We start from the raw sequence: 18,711 nt of genomic DNA, 5'->3' as shown, positions 1-18,711 counted from the left end.
TTTAGTTTCCCTGAAGAAAACACTGCCAAGAGAAAAGTGGTCGGATCCCAGGAAAGAACTGTTAGCATGGGTCTGCTCCAACCAAAACCTATGGCTTAACTGTTGGGTCTCTTAGTAGCTTTACTAATTTAATTCAAAGTAGACCCCTCCTTTCTAATCAGTTCTTAATGTAGATCTAGAGTGAATCAGATTCGCATCCAGTTAACTTCTTTTGCAGTCCCCACAAGATCAGATACATCTGTATTCGGATACAGACTGCCTTCTCAAAGAGCACTTAGCTGTAGGACATCAGCTTTAGTGGAGGTTTTTGTAAAAAGACCTGCACCATTTCAGCCACTAAAGCAGAACTTAAGAATTTTAAACAATGTTATGAAATACTTCATTGCATATACCTGAGCAACCGTCTTCAACAAATGCTTTACACGCACGTGCGGTAGATATTAACAGCCTTGTTGTTTGTGGATTGAAAACAGTGTACAAAAATAGTATTTACCTGTATCTAACTGATTTGTACTTAACTTTTTGTTCTTTAATTTTCAACCTATTTTGAGAATTTTACCATGTACATAAAAAGCATTCATGTCTTACTGAAGGGAAATCTGTTTTTGTTTCAGTATGCCTCTGAGAATGTAAGAGTGCATTTCAAGATGTTTTATTTCTATGTGAATATGTTGGCATGTTTTACTGAAAGTTATTTAATATACTAGAAAATTTCCTGAGCTCTTTTAAGTATGCCTCTAGGTTCTTCTTTCTGGATCTTAATAGCTATCAGTATATGCTTTCTGTGTTACTCAGCCCTGGTTCACATTCAGTCTTAATGCCCTGTCAAAGTGGGCATAATCCACAATGACAAATACCAGACTTGGCTAGTCTTATTTTACAACAATATGGGAAAGCCCTGCCTTCAGGAAGAGTCCCACACAGAGAAGCTCTTTGTCTCTCTCAGATCCTACACAATGTAACAGTGGTTGATTTCTGCCTCAGGGCGTAGATGGAATATGTTTGAAAATAATTACGAACCAGGGCCCGGGAAACAAATTCATGACACAGACATTGATTCTATGTAAAGTATCTGTCAGCTTACAGTGGGATCCCACTCCCCAGTCTCATCTGCAGTGGGACTCAAAAGAATTGGAAGGGTAGGAATTCTCTACAAGCCCTGGGAGTAGCTCACTGTAGTTTTCAGGTAACATCTAAAATACCCATTCCATGTGGTTTGATCCTGTATTCTTAATTGTTCAACAGAGAAAAGGAGGTGCCTGCCTCCAAAGGTACATTTTGAGAAAATGAGTCTGCCCTCACATGTGCATGAAGGAGAGGGTAAACAAACGCAGAGAACCTGCCCTGGAGTGTGTAGGTGTGTTTTTCTGTTTTGGGGGGTGGGTGGGGTGGCCTTGCATATGCCCTCGTGAGAGGCTGAGGGAGAGGGAAGATAGAGTATGGGGTAGGGAAGGCTTTATCTATAATGTCTGCCCCTTTAAAGATAGTAAATCAACTTAAAATTTAAAATCAAATAACGTCCCTGGTGTGAGCCTATGTGCTTTGAGTGCAAAAATGCTGTTGGTCCATTTTAGTGTATCTTTCAGGAACATCTTGGGCATTCACTATGCTTAGATTCTTGATAATATGGTTTGAGTGTTGGTAAGAGCTGGTTAGAAAACTGATAAAAATACTGCCTTAAGTCTCCATATAGCCAACCAAAATGCATGCGATGGCTTTGAAACCCCTCAAATCCCAACACGTTCAAATGCTTAGCCCTATAGCAGGTAACCTGCCGGCTTACTGACTTGGATTTAATCAAGTCTGAGCATCTCAAAAATCTATCTTGCCTTTGAGAAAAAGCATACCAGGCTTTTCACTTCACTTTGTGATGGATAAACCTGAGCTTTGTGGAAATTACGTTTTTATAAATCCAGTCACTTTTTAAAATGTTTACAGAGTCATTTTTTAAAGATCACAACAGTATTTTTCTAAAGTCATCAACTTTGTATTGATTTATCAGCCCCCCAATACATGTAGAACATACATGTGTGTCCATAAACATGTCTGTGGACTCACATGTACATACATTAGGTGGAGGGGGTTACTGGTGAAGTGTTCATTTTTATCTTTTAAAATAGGGTACAAAGATGCTAATCTAGATAGGGTTAATGCTGTTGGGCAGAAACACCCAAATTTCTCAAATAATTGTCAGTTTGATGTGTGGCATTAGATTTTCATCATGTAACTGAGCTGTTAAGATTCTCCAGAGCCTACAACATGTTAGGCCTCAGTGAGCTCAACATAGCCAGTTTGAGTAATCCCACATTGGTGCATGAATACTAGTATATGGCTCCCTGAAAAACTGGTCAGACTTCAAATTCAAAGAGTGTGACGTAAATGCTTATATTTATTAAAACATTACAAAAACATATATGTTCATTTATTTGAGTGTATTTTATTATAAGCCTAACACCTAAAAAGGGCTTGCTCTGTTTCATACCTCATGAAAGACCAGGGCAGGCTTAGAAAAATTGTTCTGATCCATTTCACAAAAAAGAAAAAGAATGCTGGTTAGATTTTATGAATGAAGGGCTTTCATTCTTCTCTTTGAAAACTTTCATATTTTAAATATTTCAATATAACATTTAAAGCATTTTCTATGTTATCACTTTTTCTTCTGTGAATTAAAATGTATCGAGTTCTTGCTATTTTGCATTACTTTTTTATGACTAAACTGCAATAAAAACATTCTTTATTGTGCTTGGGTCTCAGTATTTGGGCAGGGAGGCTAATGGTGGTGCAAGATGGGAGAGGATTTGTCTGCACAAGAAAGAATTTGAAAAAATAATAATTTGAGAGATCTGCTGAGGATCCCAATACAACTTTATTTTTAGAAATACCTCACTTCACCAGAAGTCTAAAAGGAGCTTTACCAATATTTTAAACCATTAATTTATAAGATGAAAATAAGTACTTCTCTGTATGAAACCAATTCTGGATTTTCTAAATTAGATTATTATGTGTATATATTTTTCTTTCTGCTTTACTACTTTGCTGGTCATTAAAGTCACTAATTCGTCTTGATTAACTTGAAATCAACTCAAATGGCAAAGTAAAACCTAATACATCAGATGCTTCTTCCACTTTAAAAAAAGTTTGGCCAAAGCTTTATTATTCAGTGTGGTAGAAAAAAAAATTTTAAAAAACCACTGAAACACGTGGTCCTGTGCCTAGATGGGCTGCTTTGATAAGGGGCAGAAGAGCATGAAGGTGAGAAATACAGGTATGGAGCTGACAAAGTTGGCCATGAATCCCAGCTCGGCTACAAGTATATTAAGTGGGAAAGTTTTTGCACGCATTACATCAAAATGCATTAGATCCACCGCACTGGGCAGATGGGAGGACACCACTGGCACCCAGCCAGCATGTGCCTAGAATGGACGTGGTCTAAGCAAGCACCTTATGATATGGGACCCTTCACTGGTAGTGTAGTGATCAAAACATAATCAATATACATCACAATAAGCTTTTCTGCCTGACATCAGATACCACTTTTTATTGTACTACAAAGACATCTGAAGAAAACATACAATTTGAAGCGCTTTATTTTGTGTGTGTCCTGGTTATTAACAAGGCTACTTAATAAAGTTAGGATTCCAGTGAAAGGAAGTTTTCATGAAAGCCTTCAGGATCAGTTGTATGTCATATAGCGGGGAGTAGCACTGAATTTGGCGTAAGACTTAATGACCTTATTTACAGCCTCCAAGAAATCCTTCTCGGTAGCAATTTTTCGCCGTGCTCTGATGGCAAACATGCCGGCTTCTGTGCAGACGCTTCTAATCTCCGCACCTTTCAAACAAAAAGAAAACGACAGGCTTATTAAAGCAGCCTGAACAGACCAGCAAATGTAACGAGCAAGACCTTTCAACCTACCAGTGCTATTTGGACACAGTCGCGCTAACAATTCAAATCTGATATCTCTTTCGACACTCATTGAACGAGCATGAATCTTAAAAATATGAGTCCGACCCTAAAAATGGGGGAATTGATAAATATTAAAATGGAAAAAACACCACAGGAAGAAAAAATTTCACACAAGGAGACTCTTGGGATCTCTGAAACGAAATGATTTTCTTACCTCTAGATCAGGTAAGCTGAATTCAATCTTTCTGTCCAGTCTCCCTGGCCTCATGAGTGCTGGATCCAGGGTGTCAGGTCTGTTAGTGGCCATCAGCACTTTAATGTTACCTCGAGGATCAAAACCATCCAGCTGATTGATCAGTTCCAGCATCGTTCTCTGCACTTCGTTGTCTCCTCCAGCACCATCATCAAAACGAGCCCCTGAGAAGACAAAAGGAAAAATAAGCTCCTCGACGTCCACTCGAGGACAGCGCGACACATAACTCGAGGTACTGTCACTGCCCGCTCCTGTCGGGACGCCAGAGCGTGTGAACGTCTCCCTGGGAAGCACACGCTCTGAGAAGAGCCTCCTTTACACAAAACTGATTAGAGAGGGCATCTTTCAAAGGGACTCGTCATAGGTTTATGGAACAGAGGCTTCTTTAAAGTATTTTTTTTAACCTCTTTAAGGAATTTTTCTTTTTTTTTTTTTTAAAGATTTTATTTATTTATTTGACACACAGAGCGAGAAATCACAAGTAGGCAGAGAGGCAGACAGAGAGAGAGGGGGAAGCAGGCTCTCCGATGAGCAGAGAGCCTAATGCTGGACTCGATCCCAGGACCCTGAGATCATGACCTGAGCTGAAGGCAGAGGCTTAACCCACTGAGCCGCCCAGGAATTTTGTTTTTTTAAGTGACTCAAGAACACCTCCACTTTCAGCACAATACACATCGGCACAAAGCGACAGAACACATGTGACTCGAGCGCTATGATGGTGTCTGACTGTATGTAAGAAACGGTCATACTCTTCCAAGTTTCTCAGAAACTCTCCTTTAAAATATGGCTAAATCCATAATACAGCACACTGATTCTGATGTATTATCTGAGCTTAATGTCAATCTCTCATTTGCAACCAAAATAAAAAAGACCCCCAAATATATATTCTCATTCTTAAGTTGTATAAATACATACGGTTATATTAATGTATTATGTATATTATAAAACAAAAAAAAATTGGAAAACTTTTAAATGAGATTAAAAATACAAAGAAAAATTCTAGATTTCCTTCCTATACCCTAATACTATTTTATATACAATGTACCTTGGAAGCCACAGCTTCAGAGCATCCTGATATCATAAAGCTTATTCCAAAACTACTATACAGATAACTTCAGAGTCACAACACTACGTCGATGCACTGTGGTCACATTATGTCCCTCCAAAACATTAACCACAGAAATGTCCAAACCTAACAACATCCAACCAGTCTAAAAACAAGATTCTAGGTAACCTAACTGCAGTCCCCAGAGAGCATTAGAGGGTACACTATGTTTTCAAGTCATCTGTGTCACTAAGTTCATTAAGTAACTGTCTGAACATATGACATCTTTCGAGCTGTTAAGAATTATTGGGGCGCCTGGGTGGCTCAGCTGGTTAAGCGACTGCCTTCGGCTCAGGTCATGATCCTGGAGTCCCACGGTCAAGTTCTGCTTCAGGCTCCCTGCTTGGCAGGGAGTCTGCTTCTCCCTCTGACCCTCCCCCTTCTCATGCTCTCCCTCTCAAATAAATAAAATCTTTAAAAAAAAAAAAATTATTACTCCCAGGATGCCTGGCAGCTCACAGTAAATTAAACATCCAACTCTTGATTTCAGCTCAGGTCATAATCTCAGGGTTGTGGTATCGAGGCCCATGTCTGTCTCCCTCTCTCTCTGCCCCTCCTCTCTCCTAAAAATAAAAGAATTACTACTCTCATAAATTATAACAATAGTCTAGGCCTACAGAACAGTATAGTTTTCAAAGTTTATCTCACTTGTTACTTAACTTTTTTTTTTTAAGTAGGCTCTACCCCAGCGTGGAGCCCAACGTGAAGCTTGAACTCATGACCCTGAGATCGAGATCTGGACTCAGATCAAGAGTTGGACGCTTAACCAACTAAGCAACCTAAGCACCCCATGACTTACTTTAAATCTCTCAAAAACCCGTGAAATAAACAAGGCAGGAATTATCATTTCCTTTATATGGTAAGCAAACAGTAGCTCAGTTAGTTGGAATAACCTGCCTGAATCACACAGCTAATACTGTATTTCATCAAATCTACAAAGCCAGCAGTAACATTACTTTATGTATAGATTATGAAAAACCGCCACCAACTAAATTATGCCCTAGTGCTTTCTTATCACATTAAGTGAAGCTATATCCCCAATTAGAAATTGTTAAAGTGTGAAAACGTGTGTCACGTGAACAAAATGAGGAAAGGACAAAGATGAAGACTTTCAGAAATAACAATGCTCCATCTCTTTTTTCGGCAGATCTCTGATGTCTGTTAGATCTGTAGCTCACACATGCCAGAGCTCACAGAAGAGCTGGAATTAAAATTCTCTACAAGATTAACACATCAAGAGAACTCTACACATATTACTTTAGCATGCTCATGAAAACCAATCCTAAAGTAGCCCTCTAAAAAAACCACATACCTCCAATAGCATCAATTTCATCAAAGAAGATGAGGCAGGCTTTTTTCGTTCTGGCCATTTCAAAGAGCTCGCGAACCATTCGAGCCCCCTAATGAGAAAAATAATTCAGAGTTGGTTTAAAACATTTTTTAAATACAGTAAGAATCTATGCTTCAAACTTTTCAATATTCCTAACAGTATTCTTAAGTATTAGTAATACCTAAAGCTTTTTAAAAAAAACTGAAGTTGGTACCTATTCCATCAAATTAATCTTATTACCCTCCAAACAGTATTAATTTCATGATTCTATACCTATTAAATAGCCAATACTTCAAGATCTGAAGAGGTCAAATGAACACTTGAATAAAGGCACCATAACAATCAGTTAAAATTGAGGAAAGAACGCTTCTGATTTATCATTAGCATTTGTGAGCACTAATTTCACCATGTACTTTTTTTTTTTAAGATTTTATTTATTTATTTGAGAGAGAGAATAAGACAGAGAATAAGCAGGAGGAGGAGAAGAGGGAGAGGGAGAAGCAGGCTCCCTGCTGAGCAAGGAGCCCGATGCGGGCTTGATCCCAGGACCTGAGATCATGACCTGAGCCAAAGGCAGATGCTTAACCAACTGAGCCACCCAGGCTCCCTGCTTTAAAAAGTTTTGATCAAGGAACAGATCAACTCATGCAGCTCCTTTACTGAGTCTTATTCTAAGTATACTAATCATTACTGTTTCAGATGTGATATACACAGCCCTAGACCTAATTGTAATAAAAAAATACATCGTATGTAGACGTGTATGTGTATACACCCTCGTACATATACAGACGATTATGTTCTCTTTTCATAATAGCATATGAAATGCTGCCCCTGAAAAAGTACACTTTTGAATGCACTCACTACATTTCTGGGGTCTCAGAAACCAAATCTGTAGAAAGGCCATCCTTCTGAAGAGGAAGCACACTGATTACAAGTTTTAGGCAATTGTTTGTTTCCAATGACCAAGGGAAGGCCAGTGGCTTCTGAGCTACTAATTACAATCCATCAGTCAAGAAATTTCATGTCTCAGTTCTTCAGTGTGGAACTGTTATTCCACATCATAAACCTTTCACAGGGCTACGTAATAGTTGATTCTGATCAATGTACTTTACCTCACCGACGTACTTCTGTACAAGTTCAGATCCAATAACTCGAATGAAGCAAGCATCAGTCCTGTTAGCAACTGCCCGAGCACAGAGGGTCTTGCCTGTACCAGGTGGACCAAAGAGCAGCACACCCTTGGGAGGCTCAATGCCAAGGTTAACAAACCTCTCTGGCTGTGGTGGGAGACATGATTTTTACATTTATCATTTCTGTGTAATAAACACAGAACTACTTGTATCATATCTGTAAATATCATTTATTTAAACCAAAAATCATTAAGTCCACATGTATACACTTGATCTAAATAAGAATTTTGCTTATTCTAAGACACAAAATCTAAATAGACTTACATCAATACATAATACTGAATGGCTTTTAACGGTGTTTTTCTTATCCAGGCTTAACAAAATATTTTCCCCCCGTTTTAAAAAAATTAGTGTTTTAGTGTTTTAAAAAACAAAGGTATTATCTGGTGTTTAATATTCCAGTTTTCCATTATCCTCCCAAGCTTATTTTGACTCAATTTAAGCCTACATCCTCTTGGTATCATTAAAACACGTGGTTTCTTCTACAGTAACTTATAATAAATTCTAACATATTGCTAAAAGTTATACCTCAATCTCCTCTGTCACTCAAGATAGCAGATCTGTTTTTTAATAGGTCTGACCAATCCTTTTGCTTCCTCTCTTCTGGAATGTACCAACTCAGCAAACCTCTATCCTCTACGCACTCAAAAGTTTTCACTAAGGAAAACATAAAATTTTTAAAGCTATCTAATAATAGGTAACTTAGTCCACAGACTCAGCCACTTACATGAAGTAATGGGGTTTCAACTACTTCTCGAAGTTTCTCAATCTGTTCCTTACAGCCACCCACATCACTGTACGTGACATCAGGTTTTTCTTCCACCTAAAAGAAAGATGAAAATGTGTAACATAGAGCCATAGGCTTTTGAATATTAGTTCAAATGTTCTATCCACTACAGCAGACCCAACACCCGAAAAGAAAAATGAGACTCATAGCAAATAAGAATAACATAAAAATGGAATCCATTGTCCAGTGTCCTACCACCACTTGCAATACTACTTGCTATGACACTAAGTGAGAGACAAACCAGTAAAAAAAAAAGACTGATCAAAACTTCCTCATCTGAAAAACTGTTTAAAACATTTTGTAACTCTCCAGTATATGCCCACATATTGACAGTTTACAAGTCAAAGTTTCAAAATTCTTTGAGATGGATGCAATTGTATTCAGAGTCATGCCATTCATTTTCCCTCCCGTATTTTCTTACCTGCATCATGGTAACTGTTGGGTCAATCTTGGGAGGCAGCGGAATGTGAATCTGATACTTATTTCTGTCAACCCTAAGGATTGTAAAAAAGATCATCATTCAACACATTCAAAAAACTTACTCAGTTAATCATCATGTATTGTATATACATTAACTTAATTAATCCTGACTATCTTAGAGCAAGTGCTTCCTCCACTCACACCACATTACCTTAAGTAGACCATCAAACTCAACTCTCAAATCCTGCACTTGAGTCTGACGTTTAAAGCCATTCACAAAAAGCCCGAGTGGGATAAAGGAAAGAAGCAGATGGGGAAGAAAGGGTGTTCAACGGTAGTACTCTACCACAGGGTATTGCTTCGTATTCTACGGAACCCAGTTCATTCATTCCAAAGAAGCCAAGGATGTGGATGTGACATGGTATCTTTAATGAAAAAAGAGTATTTACTGTAAATACAGTCTTACCCAACTCTCATCCCTTCTTCAATGTCGGTAGGTGCTACCTGGTCACTGAGGTCCACCACAAACTTGGCAAACTGCTTCACATTGATAATGTACTTTGGGTCCTCCGAGTCAGCATTGATTATCTTCGTACACCTAACAGCAAAAGCCTTGGTTAGAGTAAGGAACCTAAACTACTAATAATGAATTCAAGTAACTAGATTCTCTCCTGGGCAAGCAGTATACTAATGAGCAAGTAAAAAACTAGAACTGCAGAAATTAGATCACGGCTAATGATCCTTTACTATAGAAACCCAAGGGTCCATTCAAATTAAGCTAAGCTGTAAATTTTTCAAAAGACACATTCCCCTAGAAAGTTAAACCCAAATATTTCACTATTAAGAAGTTCTCTAATTTCTTGAAATTTTTTTAAAGATTTTATTTATTTGAGAGAGAGAGACCGAGACTGGAAGAGAGCACGAGCCGGGAGAGGGAGAAGCAAGCTCCCCACTGATCAGGGAGCCTGATGCAGGGCTTGATCCCAAGACCCCAGAATCAGGACCTGAGCCGAAAGCAGATGCTTAACTGACTGAGCCACCCACGTGCTCCAATTTCTTGATTTTCTTAAGTACATTCCTTAGTGATACTCCTCTATATCTTAAGTTACTCTCCATTTTATTGTCCCTTTAGGAAGATGGTCATCTTGTCTCATAACAAGTTAAGTAATAAATGTGTTTACCTTCTTTTCTGAGTTTATACTTCAAATCCATGTTTATCACTGCAGCTATTTTTAACTCAAATGTATTCTTTTTCTGTGTGACATGATAAAGGCAAATGTGTAATACCATGTCGATCATAGTAAAAAGCAGTCTACTGCCCTTTCTCTTCTGTCTATGGAAGAAAAACAAAAAACAGAACTCACTGTAGAACAAATCCATGTCATAAGCTGTAGCACTAATATGGGGAAATACAAAATAGTCTAGAGTGTACATAAAGGTAGAGCCCAAAGTAAGCTCAAGAATGCTTTGTCCAGTCTTGAGCATGGTGTAGCTCAGCTCATGATCCTGGGGTCCTGGGATCGAGACCCAAATTGGGCTCCCTGATCATTGGGGAAGTGGGGAACCTGCTTCTCCCTCTCCCCTCTCATGTTCTCCCTCCCTGTCCCTGTCTCTCTCTCAAATAAATAAAATCTTTACAAAAAGAAAAAAAAACGCTTTATTCCTGCAGCAAAACTGTGTGACAGGACTCTGTTTTCTTTTACCAGTCAAGGTCTACCAGGGAAGGTTACATATAAAGTACCGATCACTACTTCCTCTGACAAACCATGTCCACAGTGTCTGCACAAATAAGGATTCTTTAAAATCCAAAGCTGAGAAAGTACATATATGTAAGGACGTCAACTTTCAGAATGAACCTGAGTTTCTCTCAGTTCTTATGTCTCCAACTAAAATCAATGTATGATTACCAGACATCTAGCATAAAAGATAGACTCCAAACAAGCGAAGGGGAAAAAAGCACCTTGGATAAAGTACAAACCTTGCAGTTATCATTCATTTCCTTAGTGATGAGAACATCTTACAACCATGATTCAAAAATAGAGGACATTCAAAAAACCAACAACTACCTATATTGAAGGAATAAAGAGCTCTTAGAAATTAAAAGCTTGAAAAGAGAAACAGGAAGGAACAAAAAAGGAATAAAAGGACTTAACATTAAGAAAATCTCCAAAGTAGAGCAAAAAGACCAAAACAAAAAAAAAACCACTGCACAGGGAAGATTAGCATAGTAGCAGAGATATCCAGGAGATACAAGTAATAAAAGTCTGGAATAGAGGACCAAGAAAATAGAAAGAAATTAACAAATAATCTCAATAAAAACCGCCACAGTGAAGGCCATGCGAGCCAAGCACCATGGATGAAAATTCACCAATACTGAGGCATGTCATTATGAAATCTCAGAATCCTGAGAACGAGGAGACTCTACAACTTTCAGATTAAAAACAGGTCACATGTACAGGACTGGGAATCAGAAGAGCTTCAGATCAACAACATTGGGAGGGGGATGACCGTGGAATGCTGCCTTCAAAATTCTGAAGAAGGAACATTATACCAAGACATTTTTGGACATATATGGTCTCAAAATATTGCCTCCCAACTTGCTTCTTTCAGGAAGCTACTACAGAGCTACTTACACCTAAAGCAGGTATGCATAAACCAATACGAGAAACTCATGGTACGCAAGCAACAGGAGAGCAGCAAAGGGAACCTCCAGGGTCAGAGGTCAAGGATGGTTGTGATTTAGCATGTGCAAAGGGCCATGGTGCAAACTGAAGCAGGTGAGCAAGTGCTGGGAAAGACTTCTTCAGGACAATGGACCCAAGAGAACCTGAGGTGCAGTTGACACACCTGAGGTATGTGTGAGAAAAAACCTGCTGGACCTAACACATCTGAAGAGCAATTTCAGACGATCAGGAAAACCTGGAGGGTTGTTTTTATATACATAGAAAACCGGCAAATGAGAAAAGACGATTATGACAAGGAAAACAAAAAACGGTACAAGAAAGAAAATAATCACGGTTTACTACTTGCCTCTTAGTGAATAGCGTTACTTAGCCAGTTATGAAAACAGTGACTACTGACCTTACCAAAAGTTTACTGTAATTACATTAGGAGGATGTAGGGATAGGAAAGGTATGTTTTGGGGATGAAGGCAGAGGAAACAAAACAAAATCCTCAAGCCAGCAAACAATACCTAAAGTTAAAAAAAACAAGACACAATCTACAATATGCAAGAACTGTGTCCTTAAGAATCATGAAGGTAGGACGCCTGGGTGGCTCAGTTGGTTGGACGACTGCCTTCGGCTCAGGTCATGATCCTGGAGTCCCGGGATCGAGTCCCACATCGGGCTCCCGGCTCCGCAGGGAGTCTGCTTCTCTCTCTGACCTTCTCCTTGCTCATGCTCTCTCTCACTGTCTCTCTCTCAAATAAATAAATAAAATCTTTAAAAAAAAAAAAAAAAAAAAAAAAAAGAATCATGAAGGTAGAAACCAAACCACTAGTTAAAACTTTTGAAAATAGGTATCTCTAAGGGTAGAGGACTTGGGAAACACAACTATTGTCCAAGCACTGTTTAACTCTTTAAAACCATGATAAAATGGAAATGTAAACCAATAAATGGAAAGAAGGGGAGACAGAAAAAAAAGGAGTGAGGGAGGAAGGAAAAGAGGAAAGGAAAAATAACCTTTAGCTGTAGTAAAGAGTTAAAACTGAAACAAAATTTTCAATGATTAGAATAAAACACAGGAGAATATAAACTTGGATTGAGCTAAGCCTTCATAAGCAACAATCAAACCCAAGAGGTATAGTGAAAATATATTAATTTTATTTTAATTTAAAATTAAATTTAAAATTAAATTTTATTTTATTTAAATTTAAAATTAAATTAAATTTTTAATTATTTTATTTATTTTATATTTATTTATTTATTACATTTATTTTACACATTAGTACAACAAAAGATACCAAGAAGTTAAGTGACAGAATGGGAAAAAAGATAATTGTAGCATATTGAAGAAAAGATTAGTATGTACAATATAGAAAGTGCTCCTAAAAATTCACAAAAAGAACCCAATAGATCAAAACATGAATAGACACACAAATACAAATGTTGGGGCACCTGGGTGGCTCAGTGGGTTAAAGCTCTGCCTTCGGCTCAGGTCATGATCCCAGGATCCCGGGATCAAGCCCCGTATCGGGCTCTCTGCTCAGCGGGGAGCTTGCTTCCCCCTCTCTCTCTGCCCCCCTCTCTCTCTGCCTGCCTCTCTGCCTGCTTGTGATCTTTCTTTCTCTCTCTGTCAAATAAATAAATAAATAAATAATCTTTAAAGAAATACAAATGTTTAGTCAGTATAAGAAGCTGTCACACTAGTAATCAGCATAATGCAAATTAAAATGAGATTTTTATTTCCGCCCAAATAGTAAAAGTGTAAAAATAGATGATCACATATCTTGTATTGATCAGAGAAACAGATATTTGCCTCAAAGCCTCATGTTAGGGAGTATAAATTGGTCAAACTACCTTTTTCCAGATTTTCAAAACTGTAAATGCCTTTGACCTCCCAATCCCACTGCTAGTAAGCTATACTACAGAAGTGTATGCACATAGAGAAATATTTAACATGAACGTTCAGTATAGCAACTGTACAGTAGTAGTTTGTACAGTAACAAAATTGTAAATAAACCAAAATCTACAGAATATTAGTAATTTTTAAAAAACAAGAGAAAGAAAAAAAGAAGTACTAAAAAAAATCAGGACATGTTTCTTTGCATGCAAATATATATATGAAGATACACAGGAGGGCTAAGAGGACCAAACTATTTTCAGTTACAGCTAATGAGGGGATATGGGACAGCGAAGATGAGAAGGGAGGTTTTCCTGTTTTCATCTGATCTTTTTGGTACCATCTGAATCTTTCGAATCTTTTATATGATTATATCTTCACCTACTTCTTGAGTAATTGTTGAAAGCATAAAATTTAATCCCAGATACTTCTATAAAAGCTTTGTTTACTTCAAACTAGGAATAAGAAATTTTTATGAACTACTGCATACACCTGGATTCTAAAAAGTGCTTAAAAGTACAGATAAAAATGAATTTCCAGCATGCTATGCATACCTTGCAACCTGCAAAGGCTGTTCACTCTGCAGTGTTTGCTTATCTGCAGCCAAATCCCAGAGTGCTGGTGGGGCCAGGCCAGTATCAGACTCTTTAATACCTAAATAAAGAGAACAAAACCCACTGAAATGTAATGCATCACCTGTAAGCAAGCATTCTCGAGCTCAGCACCACTGACATTTTGGATGGAGTAATCTGCTGTGGGGGGTGTCCTGTGCATTTTTGGGTAGCGGGCAACATTCTTGGCGGCTCGCCACTAGATGCCACCAGCACCACCTCCCCCTCAAGTCATGAGCATCAAGAGTATCTCTAGTCACTGCCAAATGTCCTGGAAGAAGAGGGTACAAGGGTAACACCCCATCTGAAAACCACTGCCCTAAAGCAGTCACAAGCCAAAATGCAATACCATATTTCACAAATTTGTGCAGGTCAAATACTGTAAAACTTCACGACTCAAATTACTGAGAAGAAAAGTTTCCAACCACTGGGCAATAGTGTGCTTACTTCAAGCAATACCCTGGGAGACCATATTTTTATTCACTAAGAAACATTTACTTCCTTTTTTTTTAAAACATTTAGTTCTTTAATAGTTTATTGAACTTGGCTCTGAGCAACAGAAACATTATTTGCTTCAAGGATGAGGTTGCTTACCTGCTTAAGCACTGATCTTGGTTGTAAAACGTAGTGAAAGATTATTAAAGGAGTTCTAATTTCTAAACAGGAGTAATAATTTTTTTAATCTATAATTCATGAAAGAGTTTTGTATATACTCTTTTGATATAATTAATACAGGACATTTAAAGAGATAAGAATAATGAAATATATACCAGTGAGCTCATTAATTTTCTTGAGAAGTTGTTGAATGTCATCTTCAACCTGCTTTATCTGCCTAGAGTAAGTGCTTTGACCCTAGGAGATAAAGATCACTTGAATTAGAACATTAAGACATCAATGTATTAAACTGCAAAGTGTTAACAGTTACAATCTTAATAGCTATTATTGACCCAAAGCTTCTGAAGTGGAAATAGAGAGTATCTTTCAGAAGTATTCCTGAGCCAATATTTTCCCTCAAACAACACACCATTATGTAGGCTAACAAACGAAAATCATGCCTGAAACTAACAAAAACTACAAGTCCATGCATTAAACTTTCCATTTCAGATTTAATTCAGTTGCATACATTTTAAATATAGTACACACTGGTGTATGTTAGTTCACGTATCTTCCAATGTAGGACCATACTTACTTACAAATAGTATAAAAAAATATACAAGCTTTGATATGCTGAATATTTGCTCTCGATCTAATCTAGAGAGAAACTGTGGTATGTAACTTTTCAGTGAGGATTATTACAAACTGCTAGACTTTCTTTTCTAATTATTTGGGAGGATAATACCAATAATAGTTTATTTATTTTATTTTATTTATTTATTTGAGAGAGCGAGCGAGCATGAGGAGGGGAGGGTCAGAGGGAGAAGCAGACTCCCCTCGGAGCAGGGAGCCCGATGCGGCACTGGATCCCAGGACTCTGGGATCATGACCTGAGCCGAAGGCAGTGGCTCAACCAACTGAGCCACCAGACACCTGCAACAATAGTTCTTATTTCAACATAAAACATCTACATTTGGGACACCTGGGTGGCTCAGTCGGTTAAGCCACTGCCTTCGGCTCAGGTCATGATCCCAGGGTCCTGGGATTAAGTCCCACAAGGGGTGGGGGGTGGTCCTTGCTCATCAGGGAGCCTGCTTCTCTCTCTGCCTCTGACTGCCACTCTGCCTGCTTCTATGCGCGCACGGGCGCACGCTCTCTCTCTCTGACAAATAAATAAAATATATATTTTTTTAAAATCTGCATTTGGTAGACACTAAAAGGACTTACGTAAGTTTTCAGCAAGGCAATATCCCCCTCATCCAGAGCTAAAATAAGAGAGAATACATTAGGTTCAAATCCGGGAAATTAGAGCTAACAATTCTTTTCTGTTAAATTTAAATTGCGTTAATTGAGTGAGAAAAATCACGCAAAGTTAGTAATGACATAAATACAACCAAGGAAAAGTTCCTGGACTCAAGGAACGTTTATCTTAATTGGGTTTAAAGGCAGATTTTTAACCAACGGCAGCACATAAATGCTGAAGAGTCTTAAAGTCCTGTGACACAAAAAGAACAGGGAGCCCAAAGAATAGTTTGAGAATCGGAACAACCTGGGCACTAGCAAAGTTGCAGCAAGTCATGCATTTGCTAAGTAACGCTGGAAAAAAAGAATCTAAGCATTAGTTCTGTCATCTGAGAAACAGAGAGAACACTCATTTTACCCTCATAATGCTGCTATAAAGACCAACTAAGATATGGGTGAAGCAGCATATAAAATTCTATTTTAGTCATAACTGTATACAAAGGATACATTTACTGATACATTTACAGAATGATAACCTACCCAGAGACACACACAAATGAAATGCTAAATCTCTGTGACAAAGTTTTCTACTAGGTGTCTGAGTAGCTCTGAGCAGTATCCTAAAATACTGCCAAGGCAAAGAGTAAAGTGTGGGATGAACACAGAGAGAAAATTTCTTTCTTTGGCGGGGAGGTGGAAATGGAAAAGAAAACAGTGCTAGGACTGACTGAAGTTGTTTACGAAGGGAAGAGTAAGAGAAAAGAAGGGAAAAAATGCAAGAATATTTTTTAAATAGTCTGTAAGGAACAAAAGAAGAAAGCAGCATATAGATGGGACTAGAAGGGGAAGAAATGTGAGCTGGGTGTGCATTATCTCCTGCACTGTGGGTAGAAGTGTCAAGCCATACAGGCCCTACAGAGAGTAATTTTGCATTATCAAACTTACAACTCCATTTCTAAAACAGACCCTACAGCTCGTGTTTGTATTGGGATAAAACTTACATGAACAAATTTGTTGCTCTAGGATGGCCGTCAGATTGGAAGACATCTACATGTGCATCAATAAGGATTAATTGTATATATTACTGCTCCCCCAATAAAGTGGGATACTATGCAGATGCAGAGATAGACAGCAGCGACTTTTTATAGAACAATATGAACTTATCCCTAACACACGTGAAGATGGGGGAAAAGCAAGATGTACAATATGCTCCTTTTAGGTAAAAATAAACGCTTGTTTATGCACAAAATGTCTAGAAAGATAACGCAAAATGGCAACGCGATCTGCCTCCGAGGATAATGGATGGCTGGAGCCAAGGGCAAAGACACTTTTCAGTGTATCTTTTTTTATGCCTTTACTGTTTTGGACCATCTGAATAAATTAATCAAAGGAATGTGTCGGCCCCCCCCCCCCGTTTTTGTTTTTGTTTGTTTTGTTTTGTTTTGTTTTTAAGAAAACCACGTCTCAGGATCCCGGCTACACAGGGATAGCACCAAGCCGTCCCACTAGAGGAGGAGGAGGGACAGGAAAAGAGGATCCAGGTGGTCAAGCACCGCCAGGCGGGGACACTTTTCAAGGCCAGCAGGGCCAAGCGCGGTGCGTGACCTCCTCAAGACGTGACAGCTCAGTATGAATAAAAACCTCGATCGGAGGGAGATGAATACAGAACTTGGACCAACATGTGGGGCAGAGAGAAGGCACGCCCGCTAAGCCGGCTGCCGCCACCGACTAAATCATCAGGGGCACAAAAGGAACGCAGCGCCGGGCGGCGAGCAAGGAATCCAGCCTCCCCGCTGGGGCCAAGCCTGGTTCTGCTCCGGCCCGGCGCGCCCGCCTGTGTCAACCCACCTCGGATGGGCTTGTCGTCCTTCTCCTCCTCTTTGGTTTTCCGCTGATCCGCACCGAGGTAATCTGGCATTTTCGGAGTTCCGAGGGCCTCCACTGCCCAGCGATTACACAGCACCTTCGTCGCTTCCGGTGGTGCCGCTCTTTCCTTTCCTCACCGGAAGTAAGCGGAGTTCTGCGGACCGGTTTAGTCTGCGCACGAGAACCGGAAGAGAGTCCCGGAGGAGAGGCGCTGGCGTCTCCTCGAAGTTCCGGGACCAATAACCGGTGGGGACGGGACGTGGGTCGGCCCTGGTCCCTCACTAGGGAGCGTTTACCTGAACGACAGATTCCGAGACCTACCTTGGCTACGACCCGGAGTTTAAGTCCTCGTTTAGTCATTTCTTCACTGTGCACTCTTTGGTAACTACTCGGCTCTAAGTTTATCCTTTACCTCACAGAGTTGTGAAAACAGTATTAAATAACGGTGTTTTCAAAGTCTCTGCAGTATTAGATACTCAGTAAGTAGTAGCTAGATCTACAAATAGAGTGAAGGTAAAGAGAAGTTGTTCCTTAATTTGATGTCGGTGTGAAATGAGATAAACAGTTTCAGTGTTTCAACCTCCTGCCAAAGAGGACTGGTAGGAGCCATCCTCAGGTACGGGGGAGTTGGGGAAAAGAGCAGGTTTTGAGAGAAATTAGTTTAGGTGATGAATAGAAGTGAGTAGTTAGGAAAGAACTGAATTTACAAATGAAAACCTGACCCTTCTTTACGCTAAGGCCGGACATAGGGAATAGCGTGAAAACATAACCTCCAGGGTGGGAGAAGGAATTTGGGTGTCATAAATTCGATAAGGGATTAATATCTCAAATATAGGAAGAGCTC

At 39.1% G+C, this 18,711-nt stretch overlaps 1 protein-coding gene across 1 annotated transcript; it reads right to left on the bottom strand.

Annotated features, from left to right (window-relative positions):
* Nucleotides 1-2,830: 2,830 nt before the first annotated feature.
* On the bottom strand, nucleotides 2,831-17,968 carry PSMC2 (proteasome 26S subunit, ATPase 2). The gene is made up of 12 exons (XM_032873308.1): nucleotides 17,850-17,968; nucleotides 15,987-16,024; nucleotides 14,936-15,017; nucleotides 14,109-14,208; nucleotides 9,458-9,589; nucleotides 8,993-9,065; nucleotides 8,512-8,607; nucleotides 7,707-7,871; nucleotides 6,577-6,664; nucleotides 4,121-4,323; nucleotides 3,916-4,012; nucleotides 2,831-3,831 (listed from the first exon to the last, which is right to left on the bottom strand). The coding sequence occupies exons 1-12, from the start codon at nucleotides 17,917-17,919 to the stop codon at nucleotides 3,674-3,676; spliced, it is 1,302 nt and encodes a 433-aa protein (XP_032729199.1). The 5' UTR covers nucleotides 17,920-17,968; the 3' UTR covers nucleotides 2,831-3,673.
* Nucleotides 17,969-18,711: the final 743 nt, after the last annotated feature.

Source organism: Lontra canadensis, unplaced genomic scaffold (assembly GCF_010015895.1).
Source record: "Lontra canadensis isolate GAN:19392208 unplaced genomic scaffold, GSC_riverotter_1.0 scaffold48, whole genome shotgun sequence".
Taxonomy (NCBI): domain Eukaryota; kingdom Metazoa; phylum Chordata; class Mammalia; order Carnivora; family Mustelidae; genus Lontra; species Lontra canadensis.
This window is presented reverse-complemented; position numbering and strand designations above follow the sequence as displayed.